This window comes from Tupaia chinensis, unplaced genomic scaffold (assembly GCF_000334495.1).
Source record: "Tupaia chinensis unplaced genomic scaffold, TupChi_1.0 Scaffold145860_1, whole genome shotgun sequence".
Lineage (NCBI taxonomy): Eukaryota > Metazoa > Chordata > Mammalia > Scandentia > Tupaiidae > Tupaia > Tupaia belangeri.
Window position 1 is genome coordinate 1,978,632 of NW_006205718.1, and position 26,655 is coordinate 2,005,286.

Here is a 26,655-nt window from a genome sequence, read left to right on the forward strand (position 1 = left end):
TACACTAGAGGCTCTCCTAAACTCTCCCCATGCCTGAAATACTTAGGATTCTGTAGTACTCACTATACCTAGATATGCTAATTACCCTTATTGAATCAATACACATAGTATTCTTCTACTGAAAAAAATTGCATCATACCCCACAAATATGTCTATGTCAATTATATGTCAAATACCATATGTCAATGTTTTTAATTGCCAAAGGAGGAAACCCAACAGGTAGAAGAAACCTAGTTCCACTAACTCAGCAGAGGTTGTGGTTGCAAAAGCAATCGGAACATTCGATGCATGCAGCACCCAGCTCAGCGCAGCTCAACCCAACAGTTGGAAGAAGGTTTTCGAGCACAGTCTTCCTTATCCAGGCATTATTCACTAAAGTATCACATAAGGACTTCCCAAAGTGTTCCCAGTACCCATGGACTTCCTCTGCCACCTTCTGTTACTTACACCTCCATGGCAGTAATCTATCACCATATAAAGCAATTACTTGGTTTCCTAAAGTGCTGCAAATTTTTCAAGGACACCTATGTGTCCACAGTATTAGCATGACACAAGTAATCACAAATGTATTTGTTCTAATCAATTAGTTCCTCATTTTCTCTCTATTTCCATAGTACCTTACAGTGTCCTTAACAAAGAAGGACCCCCAAAATGCTAGTTACTGACACTGAAGATTAGGCTCTTCTGGATGTTATCTATCACCCATATCTAAATGGAAATGATGAAATCTGTGGGTGGTGACCATGCATCCTTCCCTTCTCTAGGGAGGCTTAGCCATAGCTGCAGCTGTAAAGGTTTCTCATTATTTCTTAAGTTTGAGTGTGTGCCTCATACCGCACAGCAAAGGGCAGCCTACTGACAGCACAAGGTTACCCAGTTGAGGGTCAGCCCAACAACTCTCCTCTGCAGAACTGCCCCCTGCAGTCTGCCAGCCTGTCTCCACTCCCTGAACTAGGGCATGCTTGAGAGGGCATCATACCAGGGTGGTGAACTTGTCCACGCAGGCATTGCGAATCTTCTCTGGGGTGGCAGGGCTGTCTAGCTGGAAAAGTTCCTTTGCATTATAATCTGTGTGCTGAGCTCGAGCTGCGCGGATGGCATCTTTGATGGCGAAGAAAATGGAGGCAGCCAGGAAGAGAGGTGGTTCCCCGACAGCCTAAACAGACAGGGCACAAAGCAGGGCATTAGGTGGAGTGCTCTCACCTCTACATCACCACAAAGATCCAAGAGCCCAGGCAACCAGCCCTGCACAGGAACCTGGTGATGCCAGGGAAGCTCTATCCAACACTAATCAGGCTACACATGGCACAGCAGGAAGTGGAAGTCAAAATTAATCATGGACAGGAGAGAAATATGAAGAAGGGATTGCGGCATGACCATGCTGTGTGGTAATGGGGTATGCTCCTTCCTTCTTCTTTCTGTTTCTCTGTTCCTCTCTAATAAGTACATGTACCTTCCAACAATGAAAATAATAATAACAATAATCAAGGGGCCAGGTGGTGACACAGTGGTGGGTGGCTGGGCCTGGGTTCATATCCTGGGACCTTCCTAAGCACTCTGGGTATATTCACATGGGCCTGTAATCCAGTCTGGCTGGAGCTGTGGCTGAATCACAAGATGTAAATCCTATTAGGAGTAGAGTACCCTCTCTCTTGCTCTCTCTATCTCTCTCATGGAGAAAGTAAGTAGATAAACATTTTTTAAGAGAAAAAAATTAGAGGCCAAGAATAAATTATCTAATAAATGACTGGACCTCATGTGCCTACTTCTTCTAAATCTTGTTATATAATTGTCTTAGATGACACCATGCAAATATAATATTACTATTAAAAGTTATACTAAATAATTATATTTTATAGACCAAAAAATTCGACATGAGCATTAACCATTTCTTCATAGTTGCTAGCCTAGGGGGAGCAATGTTCTCATAACTCTGACTCCAACATCTACTGGAGCTATAATTATACTTACAGTGTCTGCTGGAGTGACGGGCATAATGGCAAACAGGAATTCAACATGTTATAGCAGAGCTGTTTTGTCTGCCACTCCCCCCCCAAAAGCACAGATCAGAGACCACCTGTGTCAGAATCACTAAAGGAGGAACCTACTGCATTAAAGTTTCTAAGGATAGTCCCCTGGGGTGCATCTTTTTCAAAGCACAGTAAGGTGTGACAGCCAATGACAAGGATCACAGTGTATCTCAGACACCCTCCCACACACAGAGTGAAGTAAACCATGAGATAAGCAAAGGATGGTTCATTGGTTACAAGTGACTATCTTCCTTCTTAGATCTAGGACTATATAAATCAGCTTAATTAATTTTTAACTTTTTTTTTTTACATTTATTGGAGACAAGACAGAACTAGAGGATGAGTCTTCACAATCTTCTAGGCAGGCTGATCAAACCATGAGGGTTTTGGCAACTGTCAGAGGTAGAAAACTGTATGCTGTTCTATCTGCACCTACTATGGTGTAAAATCATTTGAGGATCAAACATCAGAAGTGCATACCGGAGAGATTGTGTGGGTCAGTGTTTAAAACACAGGACTTGATTAAAGAATCCCTATGCAACACCCAAAGGAGGTGGCTTTAGACTCCATTAAGGTAGTGTCCTCAACCCTGTTCAACTGGTTCTCAGGCCATCGAACCTTCTACTACACAAGCTAACTTCAGTGTTGAGCCCTCTTCTTTCTTCAAGACAAGCCCCTTGCAGACCCACCTGGTGGGTGGATAAAGCCCCTCATCACCACCATGACCTTCCACAGTGCAGATCAAAAGGCAGCACAGACTCAGAGCAATCATACCTTGGATGCATAGATGGCCTTCTTGTTGGGGCAGTCACGAAGCAGGGAAACCCTGAACTCAATGGGGATGCTGCCAAATGCAGGGATCTTGTAGGTGCTGGGACCACGGGTGTGCAGGCTCCCCTCAGGAGAGTACTGTAATTCCTCCAGGGTAAAGAGGCCAAGACCTTGGACAAATGCCCCTTCTACCTGCAAGACAGATGGTGACCATGGTTACCCTGTCTCCCTCCTTTCCAAGGAGAGATACCACTCATAATAGGCACAAAGTCCCACTTCTTATGGGGCCTGGAAGAAGCAAAAAGTGCCCTTTACCTCTTATCTGGCTCCTGCTGCAGCCCTGGGATAACTTTCATCAGGCTTTGTCTCAGGTCGAGCAAAGGCATTAACACCAAAGGCCAATTTTAGAATATGTCAGAGATTTGAGGAGTTCACACAATGGTAGGTATAATTTCTTACTAAGACCCAATGTAGTGCAGATAGAGATGGTCCTTTTTGTCACCACTGGTTGAAATGGTGACTCAAAGCTGAGAACTAAACTCACAGGAGGAATTTCCTGGATAGTAGATTCTTTGAGACTTACGTCCAGCCTTCTCAACCTCCCACCCCAGCCTGTCCTCTGGGAGAAAGTGCCCCTGCTGTAGTTTGTAGCTCTCTTCTAGGGCACCTGTCACAGTATTCTGGTACACATGTCTGCTCTTCCGGGTCCCCTGTTCCAAAGAGTGACATGCAACCATACTGTAGTTGATCGAGCATTCAGGGTAAAGGCTGACCATTAATCACTTGTGGATCTGCAGTGCCTGCACAGTGCCTGCTTCTCAAATGGTTGTCAACAAATCAATGAACAGATTGACTAATGACTAGATTTCTGATGACTCTAAATGTCCATTTTCGAGATATACAATTTGTATTTTTTACCAGGTGCTCAGTACTTGAACTTTTGATTCCTGCCTCTGTTTTCTCCTGTTTAGCTTATTCTGCTCAATAATCTGTTTTCTAAAACTTATTTTCTTGTTGTCAACCCTACCTCCTCCTGGTTGGGCCTCTGTGCTTTGCCCTCTAGAACCCTCAACAGAGCATCCCACTCTCAATAGCATTTACTTCCTGGAGCAAAAAACTATCCTGAGTAGAAGAGGAATGAGAAGAGAGAAACCTTTTCTGGCCTGAGACTCCACTGCCTGATCCCAAACACAATCTCCATTCCACATTGTGCTGATTTTCACACTGTGTGTGTGTGTGTACGTGTGCGTGTGTGTGTATACATGCATGCATCCACTGCTTTACCATATTCAATATTCAACAATATTCATCATATTGTTCTCTGAAATGTAAGTGTCCTCTCCAAGTTAGTTCATACTAATTTGTTTTCTGCCTTAAGAGTTTGGTGGGCTGTCCTCAGTTCAAATCCCACTCTGGGGGGAACTCCCTTGGTAGCATGGTCCTGCCTGCTGAAAATCAACACTGGAAAGTGTGATGTGGTTGATGAGTGTAGGAGGAGGATGGGGCACACCGGTGGACACATCTGTCACCACCCTGGTCCCCCAAGAGCTTTACCTGTCCAATGTCGATGGCAGGGTTCAGACTGGAGCCAACATCCATGACAATGTCTGTGCGGAGGTTCTAAAATAGAAGCCATTTGAAAAGAAAGAGCTTTTTGGAATGTGATTATGGTCTCTTGGTGACCCTGAGACCGCAGTCCCAACCCAAATCATAGTTTCACAGTACAGAGCTCTGAGCCTACTCAGGCATAAGTGTTAAAGTTCCCTCCAAGCTTCTACCGCCATCATCACTGCTGAGGTTTGAGGTCTTAGCAGCTAGGTAGGGGATGGGGAGCGGCAATGACCTCTCAGTAATCGAAAATCACTGCATGCATTCATGTGTGAGTCGTAAGAGCAGTTTCCCAGGGACCTGGGCTTGAGCCTGAGTCTCGGATCATGACTCACATAAGACCGTGTAAGGAAGAAGTGAACAGCTACATTCCATGGGCTGAATCCAACCACCCCCTGTTTTTATAGGACCTGAAGGCTAATAATTACATTATAAAATGGCTGAGGAAATTAAAAGCAGGAATATTTTGTGAGAAGTAAAAATTACATAAAATTCAAACTTCAGTGTCCATAATACATTTTATTGGAACACAGTCATCCTCATTTGTATACGTACTGTCTGCAGCTGTGTTTATGTCATACTAGTAAAGTTGAATAATTGAGGCAGAGATTGTATAGCCCATAAAGCCTAAAAGATTTACTCGGAGCCCTTTATAGAATGTTTTCCATCCCTGCTCTAAGGCTTTATTTTCTCAACCAGAAAGTTTATCTCTATAAGCTCCTAGTATTTCAGTTCTGTTGCTTTTCTTCTCTTTCAGAGTTCCAAAAACATCTTACCTTATGATCTCCTGTTAAGCAGTCAATTTCTACCTCAGAGCAAGCCACGCCATAGGTGAAGTAGTGGAAGGGATTCCCTGAGTTTGTTTCAAAGCTGTAGCCAAGGTTGGGTGTTCTTGGAGAGAAAAGGAGACCTCACATGAATTAAGAGGAGTAAGAGGAGCACACTCCCTTTTCATACACACACACACACACACACACACACACACACACACACACACACCTTGTCACACAAAGTCTTTCAACTTAGAAGGTTTATTTTTTAATTCAACTGTTCTCCAAGAAAGTCTACATGTTTTTGAATATTTTGAATCTGTTGATGAAACTCAGGCACTTCAGATCTTTTTTTGTAGTTTTATTGCCAGAGGGCACATGCCCTCACTAGAGAGAATGAGAGAGGCAAATCACCCCCTAATGGAGTATGGCCAGTCTACGGTCCTTTCTCTCCATTTCTCTGTCCCATCAGGATTTTAGGCACCTCTACCTAGCATGTTTTTCAAGCCATGGGGCTATGTGGAGTCCAGCTCCCATTGCAAGCTATCAACCACTGCACTGCAAAGCCAGCCCAGGACATTTTCTTTCTTGTCTCTGTTCTTTTTTGCTAAAGTCCTGATATAATCATTCTTTGCAGCCTGGCTATGTTTAGTATCACATTGGCCTCCACGTAGTAGAACCAGATATGCCAGTAGAAACAGAGCGTGTGTTGTTTAAGAATCAAGTTGGCTGCCCATAGTCTCTGCACACACTCACTTTCTTATCTGTATCTCTTGCCCACATTGGCATAGCACCAGAGGCTGTCCAGATGCTGGCCCCATGCCTTTGGCCTTTCTGACCACCAGAATCATGAACCAAATAAACCTCTTGTTTCTAAATCCCCCTGTCTCAGGTGCGCTGTTACAGTGACACAATGAACAAAGACAGGTGAGATCTCCTCCTATTAACACAGCTACTACAGTTTAACATGGCAGAAGATACACGCTCTCTTTGAAATCTCACTCTTTTAATGAAGCTCCTCTGTACTGTACTCTGCATTTTGTAATAAGACCACGTGCTCTAAATCTTTTTCTTGTTCTTTTGAGGAAAAGCCTCTGTACAGAAATCTGATACATAGTACACAGGAGCACCCGGGGCTATGGCAGTACCTCACTCAGAACAACGAGCACACCTGCATCTTGCAGGAGAGCACAGAGGAGGGAAGGGCTGGTGACTGGCCCAGTCCACCATCAATGAGGAAATGGGGTCAGAGGGAACCACTGATTTCCCCCAGCAAAATAGTGTGCTTCAAGACCAGAATGAGAACACAGGTCTTCTGATACGCCCTCCCCTGCTTTGGCCTCCTTGGTGCATAGTTTGGTAATGCCACATATTTTATGGTATCTTTAGGCTGAAATTAATGGAGGTTCATCAAAGGGTAAGTGCTTCAGTGAGCAGCTCTCTCCTGACCACAGCTGGAGGGAGGGGCCCTGGAAGGCTGAGATGACGACACAGAGATGGGCACGAACAGCACCACACTTACTTATAGAACCCAGTAGCAGACAAGCTCACTGCATCCATGTAGGCATCTGTGACCTGAGGAGAGGAAACAGCCATCAAGAAGGGGGAAATGTGGCTTCTAGAAGCCCAGGCCTGGCACTAGGCTTTCATGAGCTCATCCTCTCCATCTGGAAGCCATCGTCTCATTTTATTAGAGAGTTCCACATGCACCTCACATTCTTACTTCCACTACATGCACAGAACCCACTCATCCGAGCCTGGGGCACCATATAACCTCTTCATTGGTCTTTCTGTCTCAAGTCATCTCCCCACGCCAGCCCCTCTCTGAGGAGTGGTCATCTCAACATACCACGTGACCTATGTCACGTCCTTATCCTAGAGCTTTTGACAATTCCTCATTGCTACAGAACAAATGTCTGGCATTAAGGACCACAGTCTTCTTTCTGGCCATGGGTGATACATCATCACTCCCTGGGCAAACTCAAGTATTTAACGCTCTCCCAACATTTCCATGTTGTCTCCTCCACACCTTCACATATGTGATTCCTCTAAAGCTATCCAAGCCCTTTGCTTCCCTCAATGACTAGCTCAAACTTGCCTCCCCAAGTCCCTCTCCTTGGTAGGAGTTCCTACTCTGGCCTTTAAAAAGGCAATTCCATATAGTTCTCATCTGATACTTAAGATGCCTGGTTAGCTTATAAGATGCCTGCTTTTACTTATACTTTCCTATTAATAAAGTGATCCATCCAACCTATCTCTTTATGTAGCAAGTTTAAAAATAAAAATATCCCCAGCACAAGCACATGCTAAGATTTAGGCTGGGCTTAAAATAATGTGTATCATCATCCTCATCATCATCAATTATCAAACTCTTTACTATGTATATTTAGCACTTTGCATACAGTATTTTACTTTATATTCACTATAATCCTATGATATCTGTAGTATTATTACCTTCCTTTTACAGATGAGAGAACTAAAGCTTAGAGTAAAAAAGACTTTGGCTTAAAATCTACCCTGATCATGTAATGTAATATTGTATGTGTGTGTGTGTGTGTGTGTGTGGTGATTATGGCTTATTTATTGGGATTATCTGCCTTCAAGGAACACTGGACTATATGGCTGGTAGTTGAGGACAAAGATCAGATTAGTAGGTTAGACGATAGGAAATTTTTGTCAAGGTTGTTATTGAAAACAATTTGGGATCAACAGATGATGTAATGGTTATGTCATTGGACTTCCACATAGTTGACCACAGTTCGAGTCCTGGTCCTGGCAACTTAAAACTCATGGCAGGCACATGGATGTGCATACCCTAAATCTCAAGTGGGCAATGAAGGAGAAAGGATTGTGGTGATTTCATACAGACTACCTCAAAATCTCTTTGTCTCTCCCAGTCTCTCCAGTGAGTGCATGCACCCCATAGCAAAAATCTGTCTTAAAAAAAGAAAACATTTCAATTGCCTGAAAAAATTCATGCTAAAGCTCAACTAACAAACTGAGCTCTGTTCGCATGGTATTCGTACATAAGAAATTTGAGAGTGTAAGGTGTGTGGGGGGGAGTTATGTGATGTGTAATGAGTGGGTCTGAAAGAACGGCCTCTTTTCTTTGAGTCTACTGAGGTGAATTTGTACTATCTGAGCCAGTTCATGTGTAGTCACATTTTATGTGTTACTCTTACACTCAGTTTTCCCCCTCTAACATTGGATGAAGCAGAGACATCATTGATATTCCTGCTTATTGGAGCCTAAGGTCTCCTGAGAAAGACCCACTTGTATCTCCCCTCTGAGGGTTTCTCATATGAAGGCCTCTGATCCAGATGTCAGGGTATAGGAATCATTTTTATTAAGAATGCTTGTTCTGTCACTCTTAAAATCACAGGAATGATAGAAGCTCTTGGTAGACTCATACTCAACAGAAGGGAAAGCTTTCTAAGAGATAAAAGTTTGAACAAAAGTCAAGCTCTTAGAAGCTGCTGGACCAGTGATGCATGAGACCAGGCCCAAGTGGGCCAAGATATCATGATGAGGCATGTTCAGAGTCACTCTGTCTTCTGAGGTTCAGATCAGTCAAATTCCTATTCCCACAAAGCTGTTAAGATCCTAGATCAAAAATTTTCTTCAAGAGATTTCCCTTGACTATGAAAACTACAGAGAAAGAGGTCTAGCAAGATTAAACAGTTACTCATCCTGTGAAATCATACAGACTACCTCAAAATCTCTTTGCTTATGTGACTAGATTATTGTCTTCTAAGCTTGTTTGGGGACAAGGCTTTGTTGGTAATTTCTCTCTGATTTGCAAAAGTAACTTGGATCAGCTCAGACTTACCCAGTCTTCCCATTTGCCACTGGGATTCTTTCTCTTGAAGGGCTCCAGCCTTTGTAGGATGGTCTGACAAGCTGCCTAAACAAAACACCCACCACACACAAGACACATCAATCTGAATTCTTTGGCCCAGGCAAAACCTGAGGACCTTGGGAAGGTCACCTCCATGCTAGTCTGTGCCCAGAACCCCATCCAAACAGCTTTGCCCACCTCTCACACCAAGGCCCAGGATGGAAGCCACAGGATCCTGCCAAAGGTGCCACCACTAACCCTTGCTTAGAAAGTATTCCCTGACCCAGTTCTCGCTAACAGAGGGCACAATCTTTGAGAGACTCCCAGGAACGTTCCTTTTTCTATACAGCTTCTTTGTTTTATTATATCCTTCACCAGGAAGGAGAAGCAAATGGGTCCAATCTGGATGGCTCTATAATCAAATCTCGATTTCAGCCTCTTGTCTTGTAGCCAGTTTCAACTCTAGGAAAGATGTCTTCACAGAAGTCCCAGTTTTCCCTCCAGGGCCCCTCCCCCCGCACTCTGCTTTCCTGGGTTTGATGAAGTGATTACATTCTTGGGCCTTGCTTTTGGCTTGGTTTTGGCTCTTATCTCCTGGTTCAGAGAGCCAAAGGCATGGTCATAGCCAAAGTGCCTGCGAAGAACCATTTCAGCTCCCATCCCAGGGTCTCTCCAGGCCCCAAGCCCTGAGCTGGCTCCCCCAGGCTCCTCACATAGACGGCCTGGCCATTGATGTCAGTGCTGACAGAGGCTGCCGTGGGAGAGGTGTTGGGCACAGTGCTAGTGCTTGTCTCGCTGATGTAAATCTTAGAGGTGGGAATCTTCAGAGCCCTGCTGGCCACCTGCAGAAAAAGAAGAACCTCTTTCTAGGGAAAAGATTTTCAAGGGACCTGGTTGACTTCTCCCCAAGATTCAGGCTCACTCTTCCAAGCAAGAAAATACTTTTTGTAAGCTCTAATCCTATTGATTTTAGGATGCACTCACCTCTAGATAAATGTGAAACAGCACTCTATGGAGTGATTTGGGTGCATAAAATATTCATAAATCTAATAGTGACTAGCCTTTTGAAGGGAAGTCTGGCTTTTTAAAAATTCCAGTTTGGCCACTCCCCAGGAGCCAAGCAGATGTGCTCATTCTACTCCAATCCCATTCTCCCAGCTCTACACTGAGGGCTGCAAGGAACTACATTTACACACACAGCTGCCCACCTTACACAGTCACAGGGCCCTAGAATACAGTAACCATAATGCAAGTGTCCTCAGAAATCAACTGGCCAATTCCTCTGCACAGATGAGGAAACTGAGGCCAAGAGAAGGAAAAGACTTGCCCAAAGCCACAGGGAAATAAACAGCAGGGCCAGGGCCAGATCCCAGACCACTTCTGCTCTGCAACAGCCCCCTGCTCAGTTCAATTCTTACAGTATCTCCCCTCACCAAAGACCTCATGCTGCCAGCAAGGACCCCCGGAGCCCCAAGGCTGCTCACCTGGACCATCTTGGTGTGAAGGCCTTGACCCATCTCAGTGCCCCCATGTGTCAGCAACACAGAGCCATCTGTATACACGTGAATTAGGGCTCCTGCCTAAAGAGAAAAAAGGATCCCAGACACAAAATTCAGCAAATCCAAACTCAGCTTAGCACTTGTGGTTAAAGGTACAAAACCCAGGACAAAGAAAACCAGCAGTATCATTTGGTCTCCAAACAAAAATTATAGCCATATGGATCTCATGAACCAAAGATATAGCCCTTTGGGAGCTTGCAAAATGCCTTCCTATCTTCCTCTCTCTGTCTCTCATCCTCAGAAAGATGTAGGTAGGCTATCTGCGTCCTCACTCTCTAAATGAAGAAACAGGATGAGAAAGGCAGAGTAGCTGTCCACAGTCCCACCATCAGAGGAAGGATAAGAACTAGAGGCTGACACCAGATCATGTTAGACAAACAGGAATATGCAAGCTCAACTCTCATTTAAACAGTAAAGAGCTCCTCTCATTTTTTCTGTTAACAGTGACAATGGCATTTTATTTGCCATACTATAAACAGGGGGAAAATGGGGCCCCAGTTCTAGGGAGATGAACAAAATTATATAAAGCAATTACCTGATTCAGAAAAGGAACTGTGAAGCTTATTCCAAACTTGGTAGGAATTATACACAATCCTCTCTTTTTCCAGCAATTCTCCCTGAAGAACAAGGAACATTCACATAGAACTTTCTCTACAATATTGATGTTAGATTGGACATATTTTCAATCAATATCTTCATATCAAATCAAAACAGGACATCCTTGGAGCCGTCTATATGGCCATCATTATAAATGATTTGTATCTTCAATAGTGTATACAAACAGAACGGTGGGAATTTGGGCCCTGGCTCCTCCAGTGCAGCTAGAGCAAAGCCCATCCTCGAGTCTGACTTTAAAGTACCATCACTCTTTTCCCTGAGTGGAATTCAATTCAATTCAATACGTGTTGGGTCTGAGTGCTGGTGCTGATCCCAGGGAGGAACTATAGGGTGCTAATGATAATGATGCCCTCTGTGCTTTGTATCTAGTTATCTGAATGACTCTGTGAAGAAGACAGAGACTGTATCATTTCCCCCCCTTTGCAGATAATGAAACTGAGGCCCAAGAAGAAGGAGTTATTGCCAAGGTCATATTTAAAGATTAGTGTCAGAGGCAGGTGCATGATGGTGATGTTTAGTCTTGAGTCGGTGCTCTCTGTCACACTGTGTGCTCGTAGACATACAAGCCTATAAAGCACAACTGATAAGCTGGGATGCTGAGTGCATTGCGTAAGCCCACCTGCCTCCAGACTGAAGATCACTACAAAATCTAAGGAGATGACAATGAGTGAGTTGAAAAATTCAGCAGCCTCCTAAGTTACTCTCTAAATTGGTAGCTTTGTAGTCAGCAAAAAAGCTGTAGAATATGGAACCCTAGAGAACACCAGAACATGAGACTCCCCTCTCCCAGAACTTACTTGTTGAACTTGTCAACCTCACTCTTCCGAGTATGGTACTGAGAACTTGCTAGACATTCGTCCCAGCACCTGGGCAAGGTGAACCCCTCAAGCCTCTGGTTAAAGTGTGTCAGGTCCCCTTCTTTGTACAGGTTTTTCCTCCGCACCTTCCCAAAGAGAGAGACAATGAGGCCTTGTTGGAGGCAAGAGACGGGCAGGACAGGGGTAGGAAGTAGGCATGACTTGAAGTTAAGCCTCCAACCCCTTCAGCAACACTTGCCCATCCTCTACCCCCAGGGGAGATGCCTAAGATACAAAACCCCACCCACTCTAACTTATGCACCAAATTTCCAGCTGACCTCCTCTGCAGGCAGCCCGCAGGTCACTGCGACTTCACTCATCCAATACTCAGCAATGAGCATCCCCTGAGGTCCTCCAAAGCCCCGGAAGGCTGTGTTGGAGGGCAGATTGGTCTTGCACAGCCGCCCAGTGCCCCGGATGTTGGGGATTTTATAGCAGTTGTCCATGTGGAATAGAGCTCGTTCCATTATCTGAAGCAGAGGAAACGAAAATGGAAGAGAACAGTGTGTTGATTTAATTGGCTCCTCCAACTAGGTTTGATTGTACCCATGCCTGTCTTTCCCAGCTTACTGGCAATTGCTCTTTTTGTGCCCAATTACTTCTTACCCAGGATATTTAAAAAAGCCTCCTTCCTGCACATTATAATCCTATTAATATCCTTATCCATTTCCTCTAAGAGGAACTCCTCTTCAGACCCTCAAGCTGGAACTGATCATTTGCCTTTAAAAATAAAATAATTTTTAAACAATTGTTTAAGGAATTATTTTATTTAACTTAATTAATTTATTTATTTTGATTTTTTTAATTTAACCAGAGAGGGACAGAGTAAAAGAAAGAGAGAAGGAAAGTGAGAAAGCAAGCTGCCAGGTCCAGGACTTGAACTGTGGTCGGCCATGTGGGAGTCCATATGATGGTCAGCCCTAAACTACCATGCCAGTCCCCCAAAATGAAATAATTTGTTTTTTAAAAAAGTTGATCCTGGGGCCAGCAGTTGGTGTAGCAGTTACATCGTTGGGCTCCCCTGTGGCCAAGCATGGTTCACATTCCAGACCTGGTGGCTTGAAACTCACATGAGGTGCTTATGCACGCATGCGCGAGATCCCTGGAGGAGAATGGAGAAGAAGGGATTGTGCTGTGGCTTTCCCCACTGGAGGGTGATTCCTCACTTTCCCTCTAACTGTCTCTGTCTCTGTCTCTCTTTCTCTCTCTCTGGCAAGTGCATACACCCTAAGGCAAAAACCTCTGAAAAATTAAATAAATACATAATTGAGAACATTTTAAAAGTTGATTTTATTAATTTATTATAAATCGGCTTTTATTCACATCAAAGTTGCATTGCTAATAGTTTAAAGAGTTAAGTATTTACATAAGTGTGTTATAAAAAATAGCGGCCTCCCTTCACTTTCTTTCCCTTACTCTCTAGAAGCAAATGCTTACCATTCTCATTATGTATTCTTTATCAGTTATTTAGATTAACTTCCACATTTCTCAGGTGTCTATATTGCTCTATCTTGTCTTTTTCAGTTTTCAACTTTTAAACTGTCTTTCCATTATGGAAAAGGAGGACTTAGTTACTGCCTAACTCCCTTTCCCAGCATACATACAGCTTCCTGTTCCCCCATACAGCTGTGTTTTGATGTGACCCTCAGTTTAATGTTATACCTCTGAAAACATTGCTCGTGGCTGAATCATGTAGTTGCACTATGATTCTCTTTCTTGATAACTTTTTTAGTTCTTTATTTAATACTCGTCTTTATTTTTTCACTTGCTTCATTTTACATGCATTTATTGCTAAGTCAACTTAAAATTTTCTCCAATTCTGAAATCTGTTCTGGGTGTGTTCAGTGCACTAAATACTTTGACTTACATATTGCCGACATGGAGGAAGGCTGGCAATACTAAAATGTCAGTGATCACAGACACCAAAAAGCCCACCCTATTCCAAATCCTTCTTCCTCTAGCCAAAGTACCAGGAGAGAGGCAGCCTAGCAAAACTGAACACTCTTAGACAATGACTTCTCTACTCCAACTAGATATCACAGCGAAAAAGTGTGGCTCCATCCCTGTCTACACCTGCAAAACCAAAGACAAAGGAAATATCTTGAAAGCAGCTGGAGAAAATGATGCCTTATCTATAGGAGAAAACTAATTAGAATGGCAAAGGAATTCTCATCAGGAACCACAGAGGCCAGAGTAAATAACAGTTCTGTAGTTGATGAAAGTAAAGAACTGTCAAACCAAAATAAAATGCCTAGTAAATTTTTCTTTGGGACTAAGAAATGAATTGAGACATTTTTCAGATGATGGAAAACTAGCAAAGTTGTCCTCGGTAGGAATACAATTTAAAAAATGGCCAGAGGAAGTTTTCTAGACAAAAAGAAAAGGATAAAAGAATGAATTTTAGTGTACAGGAAGGGAGAAAATAAAAACACTGAAAGAAAAAATATGGGTAAAAACAATAGCCTTTACTTCTCCTGGGTTTTTTAAATTGCATCTGAGAGTTGAAACAAAAATTATAATACTGTCTTGCTGTGGTTCCAAATATATGTAGAATAAATATTTTAAATAAAAGTAATATAACTAGGGGAGAGCAAAGAGTCATAAAGGGTAGTAAGATTTCTATACTTGACTGAAATAGATAAAATGACAACTCCAGTAGATTATGATAAATTAAATATAACTTAATATCTCTAGCAGCCACTAAAAAATTATAGGAGATATTTTCAAAAACGTGATAGATAAATAAAAATAGAATACTAAAATAATGTTCAAATATCCCACAGATAGGCAGGCAAAAGAATACAAAGAAATAAAAGAGTGAGAAAAAAACAGAAAATAAAAATTAAAGAGGCAGACTCACATCCTAATAAAACAATAGCAGTAACTATATTTAATGTATAATATAAATACAATTACATTACAGAGATTAGCAGAATGAACTAAAAATCATCCTCAACAAAATTATTTCAAATATAAAAATAAATTAATTTTAAAAAATTATTTCAAATATAACAATCTAAGCAGGTCAAAATTAAGAGAGTGGAAAAAGACATACCACACAAACATTAACCAAAAGAAAGCAGGAGTGGTTTTCACATAAGACCAAGTAGATTTCAGAGCAAATAAAATTACCAGAGAGACTGAAACATTATATAATGATAAAAGTGTCAATTCTTTCAAAAGACACAATACTGTGTCTGTCCCATAAATACTGTGTCTGTCCCATAAAACAGAGTTAAAAAATATATCAAGTAAAAAGTGGTAAAACTGAAAGGAGAAAAAAATCCATGATTATAGTTGAATATTTCAATGTCTCTATCTCAAAACTGTTAATAAATAAATAAATCAGGAAGGATATAGAAGAACTTGGCAACACCAACAGCTAATAGGATCTAATGAATGTTTATAGAAATGCTACCTGTGGTAGAAAGCAAAAACACCTCCCCAAAGGTATATCCACTCCTAATCATGATACTTAAGAGTTAAAATTAAGGGTTTTAATTTTAAGACCTAAGAAGTAGCTTATCCTGGTAAATTGGGAGGGGGGTGAACCTTAATCGTAATCACATGATTCTTTTTAAAGAGTGGTACAGAAAGACAAGAACAGACGCATAGAGAAAGTATCTATGTATAGACAGAGACAGAGATTGGGCCACAAATCAGCAAGTACCACCAGTCACCAGAAGATTGAAAAGGCAAGGAGAGACCTGCTAGGTGGCCTGGTGGTTAAGACAACTGGATCCCACATGGCCAACAGCACAGTTCAAGTTCCAGACCCAGCAACTTGAAAAACACATCAGGCACATGTGTATGCATACCCAAAATCCCAAGAGGAGAATGGAGGCAAAGGTATTACAATGTGGTTATTTCCACGTGTTGTGTTTCTTTTCTTTTTTTTTTTAAGATATTTTTTTTCTCATAGTGCATGTTTGTTCACCAGAGGGAGATAGAGAAGAGAAAAGTGAGAAATCACCCTTCCCCTCCAGTGACTGATCATGTGGGAGTCCAGTACCTTAACCACCATGTCAAATGCTGGCTCTTTTTCACTTTCTCTTTCTCTCCTTCTCTCCCCTCTCTCTGGCAAACACATGCAAATTATAAATAAATGAATAAATACACAAATAAATAAAATGTTTAACCTTGTTTTTAAAAAGAAAAAGAAAGATGAAAGAAGGAAAGAAGGAAGATAAAACAGAGTTAAAAAATATATCAAGTAAAAAGTGGTAAAACTGAAAGGAGAAAAAAATCCATGATTATAGTTGAATATTTCAATGTCTCTATCTCAAAACTGTTAATAAATAAATAAATCAGGAAGGATATAGAAGAACTTGGCAACACCAACAGCTAATAGGATCTAATGAATGTTTATAGAAATGCTACCTGTGGTAGAAAGCAAAAACACCTCCCCAAAGGTATATCCACTCCTAATCATGATACTTAAGAGTTAAAATTAAGGGTTTTAATTTTAAGACCTAAGAAGTAGCTTATCCTGGTAAATTGGGAGGGGGGTGAACCTTAATCGTAATCACATGATTCTTTTTAAAGAGTGGTACAGAAAGACAAGAACAGACGCATAGAGAAAGTATCTATGTATAGACAGAGACAGAGATTGGGCCACAAATCAGCAAGTACCACCAGTCACCAGAAGATTGAAAAGGCAAGGAGAGACCTGCTAGGTGGCCTGGTGGTTAAGACAACTGGATCCCACATGGCCAACAGCACAGTTCAAGTTCCAGACCCAGCAACTTGAAAAACACATCAGGCACATGTGTATGCATACCCAAAATCCCAAGAGGAGAATGGAGGCAAAGGTATTACAATGTGGTTATTTCCACAGGGAGTGTTTTCTTTCTTTTTTTTTTTATTTTAAGATATTTTTTTTCTCATAGTGCATGTTTGTTCACCAGAGGGAGATAGAGACAGAGAAAGTGAGAAATCACCCTTCCCCTCCAGTGACTGATCATGTGGGAGTCCAGTACCTTAACCACCATGTCAAATGCTGGCTCTTTTTCACTTTCTCTTTCTCTCCTTCTCTCCCCTCTCTCTGGCAAACACATGCAAATTATAAATAAATGAATAAATACACAAATAAATAAAATGTTTAACCTTGTTTTTAAAAAGAAAAAGAAAGATGAAAGAAGGAAAGAAGGAAGGAAGGAAGGAAGGAAGGAAGGAAGGAAGGAAGGAAGGAAGGAAGGAAGGAAGAAAGGGGAAAAAAGAAGGAAGGATGGAAAGAAGGAAAAGAAATGGATTTTCCCTTAGAGCTCCCAGAGGACATGTGGTCCTGCCAACACCTTGACTTCAAACTTCTCACCTCCACAATATGAACCTCAAGAAATTTGAAAGAAATCAAAGTCATATAAAATGGGTTCTTCAACTAAAATGGAATGAAACTAGAGATCAATGGGAATTGTCAGGCTAGAACAAGAGCAGGAAAATCTGGAAGTACTTGGAAACCAAACAGCACACTTCTATAATAAATAACCCAGGGATAAAAATGGAAATTGCCAGTGATATAAACAAAGAAATTAAAAATGCAATATATCAAAACTTGTGGGACCCAGCTAAAGTAGGGCTGAAAGGAAACTCTGAATACTAAATTGAATACATTAGAAAAAGGTGGGATAATCTCAAAAAAATCATTTAAATTCCTACCTCAAGAATCTAGAAAAAGAGGAGCAAAATAAAACCAAAGCAAACACAAGGAAGGAAAAAATAAAGGTAAGAACAAAAACCAATAAATTAAAACCAAAAAAAAGGAAAAATCAATGAAACAACAACAACAAAAAAAAAAACCTGGTTTTTCAAAAAGGTAAAGTAAAATTGACAAACTTCTAGCAAAACTGATAGAAAAGACACAAATTACCAATATTAGGAATGAAATAGGAGATATCACTACAGACCCTGAAGACATCAAAAAGACTATAAGGAAACACTATGAATAATTCTTTACACATAAATTATTAATAACTTAGATAAAATATATCAATGTCTCAGAAGACAAAACTACCACTTTAACATGAAATAGATCATTTTAATAGTTTTACAACTAATAAGAACATTTAATTAATCATTTTAAGGCTCCAAAAAAAGAGAAATATCCAGGTACAAAATGTTTACTGGAAAATTCTTTCAAACACTTAAAGAATTAACACTAATTCTACGCAATCTCTTCCAAAATTGGGAGAGAAGGGGACACTTCTCAAATCATTTTATGAAGCTAGTGTCATACTGACAGCAGCAAAAACAGTACCAAAAAAAAAAAAAAAGGAAGAAAGAAAAAAGAAAAAGAAAAATACAGACAAATTTCTTCATAAATATCAGTCAATAGAATTTGGTAATACAGAGGCTCCTCGACTTATACTGGAATTAAGTCCTAACAAACCTATCATAAATCAAGATGTATTCAATACTCCCAATAAACTCATTAGAAAGTCAAAAAAGTATAATTTGAAACATCATAAGTTGGGGACAATCTGTATATTAAAATAATTATGTCATAATCACACTGGATTTATTCCAAAACTGCAATAATCAAGATAGTGTGGGGAACCAGTAGGTGGCGTGGTGGTTAAGGCATGGGACTCCCACATGGGCCACACAGTTCAAGTCCAACCCAACAGCTTAAAATACACCAGGCTTCTGTGTGTTTGTGCCCAAAATTCCAGGAAGAGAATGGAAGAGAAGGGATTGCAACATAGCCATGCCTCCTAGGAGGGGGTGATTTCTCACTTTCCCTCCCATTGCCTCTCTCTGTCTCTCTATCGGTCACACATGCTATATGGCAAAAACTTTTAAAAAAAAATAATAATAAAGAAGACAGCTGTGTGGTATTGGCATAACAATAAGCACATAGATAATGGAACAGAATTGAGATTCCAAAGTAAACCCTTATATTTTTGTTTTTTTTCCCCAAACATTTCAGTCACCCCTGGGTGTAGACAGGTCCCACTTACGCTTTGAGAGAGATCCAGGGTGTTCCCCGCATTGCTGAAATGATCTACCTCCAGAGCCACAATCTTTCCGGTCTTCATGAAGCCAACCTGGTAAAAGGAGATTTCTCAACAGTCCCTCCCTCTGTCTTTCTCTGATCCTCCCCTCTTGTACTTGTAATACCTTGTACTACCTGGGGGAAACAGAACAAGACATTACACCATTAAAATAGTGGCCTTTAGAGATCACCAGAACATAACAGGTGAAAAAGAGAGGAGCCTAAGTCTTCCTGTGGTGGTCCCTTGGATCCTTGACCCTGACACACTTGTCCCCAACACTCCACTTCCCTTCCACTTGTTCCCTGCCTCTAAGACTGGGAGTGAGAAGGTATAAAAGAGAAAGTTCATCACAATAGGATGGGAAGAGGAAGGGTGATAAAAGAAACTGAGAAAGATACTGGAGAGTTCCCCAGAGCTTTTGGCCAGCAGACTAGTTACACCTCACACAGGCGTGATTGTGCTGGTACATCCCTGACCTATATAACCATCAAAAACCCTTCACAGTTCATTTCATAGGTGTGAAAACTGAGCCTCAAAGATATCAAGTTACTTTCTTCAGCCCCATAATAATTTGGTCAGAAGAGGAATACAATCCCTTTCTGGAAGTTCACTCAGGAAACAAAGTCAGAATAGGTCAAAGAGGAATGCTCAAGATCAGTTTGTGAAGCGAGGACTCCCAGGTTTATAGAACTAGACCAAGCCTGTAGGCTTTACTGATGTGTACAGGGAAAGGTCAAAAAGGAACTAGTTATCCATAGAAGTTCAGGAAAGGGACTGTTCCAAGGCAAAGTTTGGGTGATGCCCAACCATGGTCTGGCAGAGCATGTGCCCACCCTAACTGCTCAGTCCCCTGGGAAGTTTTCTTTTTCACTGTAAACTACTAAGTGGCCATTTTGATTTTTTACATCAGGCCTATGAATGTGTTAACATTGGGCCACCCCACACAATGGATTTGTCATAGCACTGTATGCAGATGAATCATCTTTCTGAGCCTGACTGGCCAGAGACCAGATTCAGACCATGATGAATTCATGGAAGTGATGACTGCCACCTTGTGCTGTTCCTTAGGATATGGCCTTCTAGGCTCCCCCAGTACAGTACCGCCGTTCTCTGTTGCCATTGGCCAGTTTGATTTCTCTCATTGCCATTTCTTCTTTGAATTCCTACACATAGTCATGCAAAAACTACAGTCCAGGATTCTCGGATCCTCATCTCCAGGTTATCTTATGAAATGGCACTGCCCACTCTGGTGAATATCCAGCATCTCAAACCTTGTATCTGGCCAGGAAGGGATGTCTGCCACCAGTAATCAGCATGTCCTCGTTACGGTCCAGCATGCAGCGCACAGGTCTGCCGGTCCTGTAGAGTGGCCAGGAGGGTTAGAAAGCTGTGAGCCTAATCAACAGCCCAGTCTTGTGAGTGTCAGGGATGCAGACAGCAGGGCAGCTGCCTTTTCTACCTGGTGCACCTGCACTGGGCTGCTTTGCTGTGCAGGCGCTGAGCCAGGTAAGTGGAGAATGTAAGGACATGTGAGGTGCATCCTCGCTCTCAGGGAGCTCATTGGAAGGTAGGGGAAATAACACATGGTCACATGTGTCCAAACACAAAGAAGCCCTCATCCCTATGCCCAAGGGTTCTGCAAACAGCTGTGAGAATTCAAAGCAAGGGGAAAATTACTTCCAACAGGAGGAGAAGCAAGCATTGGAACTCACTTGTATGCAGCCAGGGCCACCGCAGTGGACACCACAGTGCTCCGGGTTTCTTTCCCTCCAAAGCCTCCTCCCATTCTCTTCACTCGAACCACAATCCGGTTTGCTGGAACCCCCAACATTTTTGCAACAAAGCTCTACAAGGAATAGAACACTTGCATTGAATGCATCATCTGGATTTCCTTCATACCTGACCCAGAGTCTGCCTAAGATGCACAAAACTATTTACTACTGTAAATTCTGAAATTTCTTGATTCAAAATCCCCCTCTCCTCTCAGTGCAGCCTTCCATTCATGGCACCAGGGTCCAGAACTCACCAATCATAGCAGACTGAATACAGACAATTCAGACACTTGTTTTAACAAGAGGAGCAAGCAACTGATCATAGCATACTTTCAAAGCCAAAACTCATTCCAGCTGGCCAGAGACTGGTAGGTAATGAGGGAAGGACCAGCTGCCAAATATGCTGGCAACCACTGTTGCAAACAGGCAATAGAGTATATTCAAACTGCTGCAGATAATTTACTGTTCCTGTGGCTATCACTTAACCTAGTCCCCTTATTCTACAGAAGAGGAAACTAAGGTGGCTATGACTTGACCAAGGTCATTCGGCACTGATATAATAAGAATTAATACACCAGGCTTTAATTGAACTATTAAAATCATCTAATTGATACAACTTTCCTAGGTCCCATTTTACAGATGAGGAAACTAAAACCAAGGAATATTATATAACAAACTCAGTGACACCACTTATTGGGTCTGGCTCGAGGACCACTATACTCAAGTCCCCTCTGGACCAGCCCAGAACTCCCTTTCTCATTTCCCATACTGCTCTCCTAGTCTGCCAGGAGCTCCAGGTTCCCTCTTCAGGCCCTGGACCCACATGACACCCACCTGGGTCTTCATAGTGTTCTGAGTAGATACAAAGAGCTCCATCTCCCCTGCCTCGCCTTTTGGGACCGCGATGGTACAGTGAGTCTCCAGGTAGAAGTGCTCTTGGCCACCAATGTACAACTCTCCTGAAGAAGCAATGAGACCCCACACACACACACAAACACAATGAGCCCACAGCTACCAAAGAGTGGTTTGCTTGACAAGGGAGTATACTCTGCCTGTGACCTGGGAACCTCTAGGTTCCCCACCCAGGGTGGAGCAGGATCTCAGAGTCTTAGCCGTCTGGGAGTGGTGCATCTTTCCTGCTTCCCACCAAAGGAAAAACCAGAATGAATGAAACTGGAACACATCAGCTATACTGCAGCCAGTGGAAATCAAGGATTTCTAGAACTATCATAAAATAGCTCTAGAAAGAAATTGACAGATTTTTAAAAGCTGGAAATAAGAACATCCTCCAGAATTGAAGTTATCAGGCCTGGAGAGAGTTGGCTGGCTAGTGATTTAGCAATGCACAACACCCAGTGGAGAAGGCAGGTTAAAAAGGGGACTAGGCAGCAGCCCTGTCCTAGGATGAAAGCTCTGCAACTAATTTCACAGTATCAGAGAGAGGGCGGAAGGGACAAGAGAGAAGAAAGTGACAGCTGAGGATGATGAGGGCCACCTTCAGGCACATAGGGAAGGTAAGGACTCTGTGGTTAGAGGCCTGGAAGACCAAGTCTGGCCAGGCATCTGTGGTTCTTATCTTCCCTAGACAGTCTTCTAAATGAAAGTACACTATAATCTTTCTGGAGTCTCTTAGATCCAGCCCAGAGACAGGAGAGTAGAGATTAGGATGACCAAAGTTCTTTCCCAGCCAACTATCTACGAATTTGTCACAAACATCAGAGGGAACCTTCTGTTAGAAAATGTTTGGAAATCATTTCCTTGCTTCAGGGTTTAATGTATATCTCTGGAATTTAATTCACATATCAGGGTCATCCCATCCCAACTGCTGCATTTCGCAGCCATACCTGAAACAACATTATCTGCTTCGGAAAACCCCTTCTTGAGGTTTCCCTTCTCAATCTTCAGCTCAGATCCATAAAAGGAGTTGTTCTTTATGGCGTCCTGAGGACCAGAAAAAAAGTGTCAGTGACTTGGCTTTCAGCAGAGGGGAATAGTTTCTGACTGGGAAAGAGGAAGCTCTCCAAATAAGCTTCACATATATAAACTTAAGGTAGCTCTATTACAGTCCAGGCATCGTAATCCTCCATTTCCTCAGTTATAGATAACTCTGGATCTGAAGAAAGTAAAAAATCTAAGAGGGAACTATTGGTGCTGAAATCTGGAGGAGGAGGAACTAGGGTTATTTGTTAGGAAACTGAGCCTAAAATAATGGAAGCAAAGGTTTTACAAGACTCAAAATCCCATGGTTGATGGGATTGTAAAAGCCATCTAGCCAAATCCCCACCTGATGTTTGAATCTCTTCTAGAGATTGCTAACAAATGTGCCTCCTGCGTAAAGGAGCTCACTCCTCTCCACTGGCAGTCTGCTCTCAGTTACCTCAATTGTGATAATGGCTGGAAGTTCTTCATAGGTAATTTTCACCCCTTGAGCAGCTCTCTGGGCGTGTTCTGGGGTGTCAGTGACCACAGCACCAATGATGTGCCCAACACAAGTAACCTAGAAGCAGAAAAAGACTTTAAAGAATCTAACTAAGCTCCTCATGAAGCAAATTATTTTTGGATTTTTCAAAAAAGGCAAAGGAAGTCCTTGTTTTCACAATCAAAGCACATTTTAGGAATGCCCTGGGGCTCTTTAATTTTTTTATTCTACTAGTGGAGGTTAGATGCCTTTTGTAAGTGCTTAGAATCTGTAGACCTGGAATAGTACTTAGAAATCACTAGGATCAGGATGGCAAACCAATTTTATCTCAAAAGTCAATTTTTATTATATAGGATTGGAAGCCTATTGAGAAGGTGCACAGGATGTGCAATTGATGTGACAATCGACTATTGATGCCTGCCTTGAACAGAAAGGCACCAGGAAGTCTACTGTCAGTTCAGATCTACTCCAACATCCTTAGTTTTCACATGAAGAGAGAGAGAGATCTAGAAGGCAAGATCATGATTGGCTAGTTACTAGATAGAAACGAAATCTTTTTTCACTGTTGTTTTGTTTTTGTTTTAATTTATTTATTTACTGTATATCTTTACAGTGTATAATATGGTTTTTCCCAGCATGAATATGGAACATGTTAGTCAAGATATTACCATATACATTAACATCAACAGATAACTTTTCATTTTTGTTTCTATGAAATGTTTTATTTTTTACCGATTCTTTCCTTCTCACCCCTATTACTCACCCCCATCTATTCTGTCTCTAGTAGCTACAGTTGGCCCCCTGCTACTATACCTTCCAGTCTTACAGTTTCTGCTATAGAGTACACACATTCTGTACATACTAAGTAGGGGCATACAATGCCTTTCTTTCATAGTCTGGCTTACTTCACATAGCATTAAATCTTCCATGTTTGTCCATTTTGTATCAAATGTCAGGGTCTTAATTTTTCTTATGGCTAAGTAGTATTCCATAGAGTACTTGTGTCACATTTTTTTTCAATCCATTTGTCTGTTCTTAGACATGTGGGTTGATTCATGTCCAAGCAATTGTGAATAATGCTGCAATAAACATAAATGTGCAAGTGTTTTTCTGACTGTTTTCCTATCCTTTGGGTATACACCTAAAAGTGAAATTACAAGGTTATATGGTAGTTCTACTTATAGGTCATGGCTAAATCTTAGGCCCTGGCTCCCAGTTTTCTTTTCTTTCCTTACTACTCTCTCATTTTCTATTTCCTGTATTTACACCAATAACTTTTCAAAGACCACTGTCATGTCTTGATGCCCAAAAGCTGCAGCTCCCAAATGCTGGCTCTTAGATTTGATGACCCATAAACATCATTTTTGTTTGATTTATAGAATAATTGTTGTTTTCTTCTCTTTTAATAATCCATTTTCCATTAAAACTTTATGGATGTCTTCAGTAAAAATTTTCTCCTAACATTTCCCCTAAAATAAATAACCAAAAAATTATTATCCAACTCATCACTTTGGAATATGAGTTTTCTCATAATAGAAGCCAGTACTTTGCATTCACATTTCTGATCATTATCTCTTGAGAACCCAATTAAGTTATTGACTTAGTTGATTAGTGCACAAGTGTTTGAACATGAATGACCATAACCATAATATAGAAACTGTTTTTAGGGGCTCTTGAAGTTTGTAAAGCAATTTGATTTCCTACCAACTGTTCCCCTTTTGGAGTCCTTGTGTCTCATATTTGTAGTTTAATGTTCTCTCCTTTGCTTTTACATCAAAAATAAAATAAATGTACACTTGCTCCCATCTAATTTGTAATATTTGATCTACACTGGAATTAGAAAATATCCACCTGAGAGTTATTCTATGAATAAAATACAAGGACTTTTGTAGCTGCTGTCTTAAATATCTGGAAACTTTTTGTTACTGTTGTAGAATTGCATATAAAAATCAATAGATGAAATTTTATAAAAGCAAATTATCAGTACATATAGTGGTGCTATAGTAATTTCTTGTCTAATCAATTTGTTTAATGTATTATTTTCTTTTAGTAAGGGAGTTTAGTTGTACTGCCACTTTGGCATTATAAACAGCAGCCATCTATTAAATAAACAAGGAAACATTAAATTAAATTAAAATTAAAAGTGCAATGAGACATATTCTAGCCCTTTATGAATTGCCCTAAATACTAGCCAACTGGCTTGGCTACCATATACACAATGAATAATCTTTTCAAGGGATTTGGAGCAATGAGCACAAATTGCAACTTCAGTACTTATTTCATTTATTTCATATTTCAAAATCAAGACATACCTCATCCTTTGCAAAGACTGTTTCATCATTGCCAAGTCCTGTTACGTTACTCCCAGGAATGTCGTCAGATGAGAGGAAGCAAACAAATCCAGGCACCTTCTTAGCCTCTGACGTATCTATGGACCTGCAAGAATGAATAGTGTGAGGGGCCAGGCCAACAGCCTGAAGCAAAGTGGTCACCTAACTGGATAACTTGCCCTCACTTTAATGGTTTTTCTCCACCCTATCTCCTCCCTTCTCTATCATCTTTTTTTATTAAATTCTGACTCAATTCTATTTTATTATGCAAATATTGGTTAAATACTTACCATGTTAGGGCCACTGTGCTGAATGCTGCTGGCAATAAAAGATGAATGAGGCAAGCTATGCCTCCAGGGCCCTTATGCTATACCCAGTCTGGGCTTCCAGTACAAGGGATCCCCATCACAGTGAGCAGCATCTACTCTGAAAAGCTCCGGCTAAAATGCACATCACCAGCTAATGCCCATCTAGATCAGCACAGTAGGGCCTTTGCTGAACCACTGATACAGAGGCCCTAAACAGCCTCATACTGCCAAAGTTTTCTCCCCTCATTAATGGTGCCATCCCAGCACAGCAGGGCATCCCTGACATAAGCAGATGACACAGATCTCAAAGGAAGAATTCCTGGAGAGTGTATCAATTACAGTAGTCTAAACAGGTGCTGATCACTCCACCCACAACTCCATGGAGAAGTAATGCAGAGGTACTATTTCACGGAAAGGAATAGAAACTTCCTGATGTACCAGCCATCTCCAAAACAGTTAATCCTCAGAAGGAACCATGAAAATAAATATCATTATTCTCAATTCTCATTTTGGAGAGAAACTCTAGCTCAGTCAGGGAGGTCAGGGCACTTGTCCAAAAATCACTGAGTTAGAAGGCAGCGTAGCTGGGATTAGAACCAAGATGAGGCTGAATGTGCCAAAGTCTATGCACACACCAGATCTGCTCTTTGCGCTCCTTTCCAAGCGTGTGTATCCAGGAGAGACCTGGTGCTGCAGTTACTCGTGTCCACCCCATCCTCCTCCAGCCATTCACACATTGCTGAGATGGCGGTTGAGTGAATCATGTATTGTCAACACAGGCTC

General features: G+C 41.4%; 1 protein-coding gene across 2 annotated transcripts in view; it reads right to left on the bottom strand.

The window, feature by feature from the left end:
- Nucleotides 1-26,655, bottom strand: part of XDH (xanthine dehydrogenase) — a 72,523-nt gene that overhangs the window by 2,087 nt on the left and 43,781 nt on the right. For both annotated transcript variants that reach the window (XM_006168531.3, XM_014584189.2), the window contains 18 exons: nt 25,547-25,670; nt 23,193-23,312; nt 22,660-22,756; nt 21,650-21,774; nt 20,756-20,889; nt 20,315-20,402; nt 19,008-19,094; nt 12,330-12,521; nt 11,992-12,137; nt 11,112-11,193; nt 10,502-10,597; nt 9,731-9,859; nt 9,009-9,083; nt 6,702-6,754; nt 5,186-5,300; nt 4,356-4,421; nt 2,805-2,993; nt 980-1,156 (listed from right to left, as the gene is read on the bottom strand). In XM_006168531.3, coding sequence (XP_006168593.1) covers nt 980-1,156; nt 2,805-2,993; nt 4,356-4,421; nt 5,186-5,300; nt 6,702-6,754; nt 9,009-9,083; nt 9,731-9,859; nt 10,502-10,597; nt 11,112-11,193; nt 11,992-12,137; nt 12,330-12,521; nt 19,008-19,094; nt 20,315-20,402; nt 20,756-20,889; nt 21,650-21,774; nt 22,660-22,756; nt 23,193-23,312; nt 25,547-25,670 — 2,095 coding nt within the window. The remainder of the gene's footprint in view (nt 1-979; nt 1,157-2,804; nt 2,994-4,355; nt 4,422-5,185; nt 5,301-6,701; nt 6,755-9,008; nt 9,084-9,730; nt 9,860-10,501; nt 10,598-11,111; nt 11,194-11,991; nt 12,138-12,329; nt 12,522-19,007; nt 19,095-20,314; nt 20,403-20,755; nt 20,890-21,649; nt 21,775-22,659; nt 22,757-23,192; nt 23,313-25,546; nt 25,671-26,655) is intronic.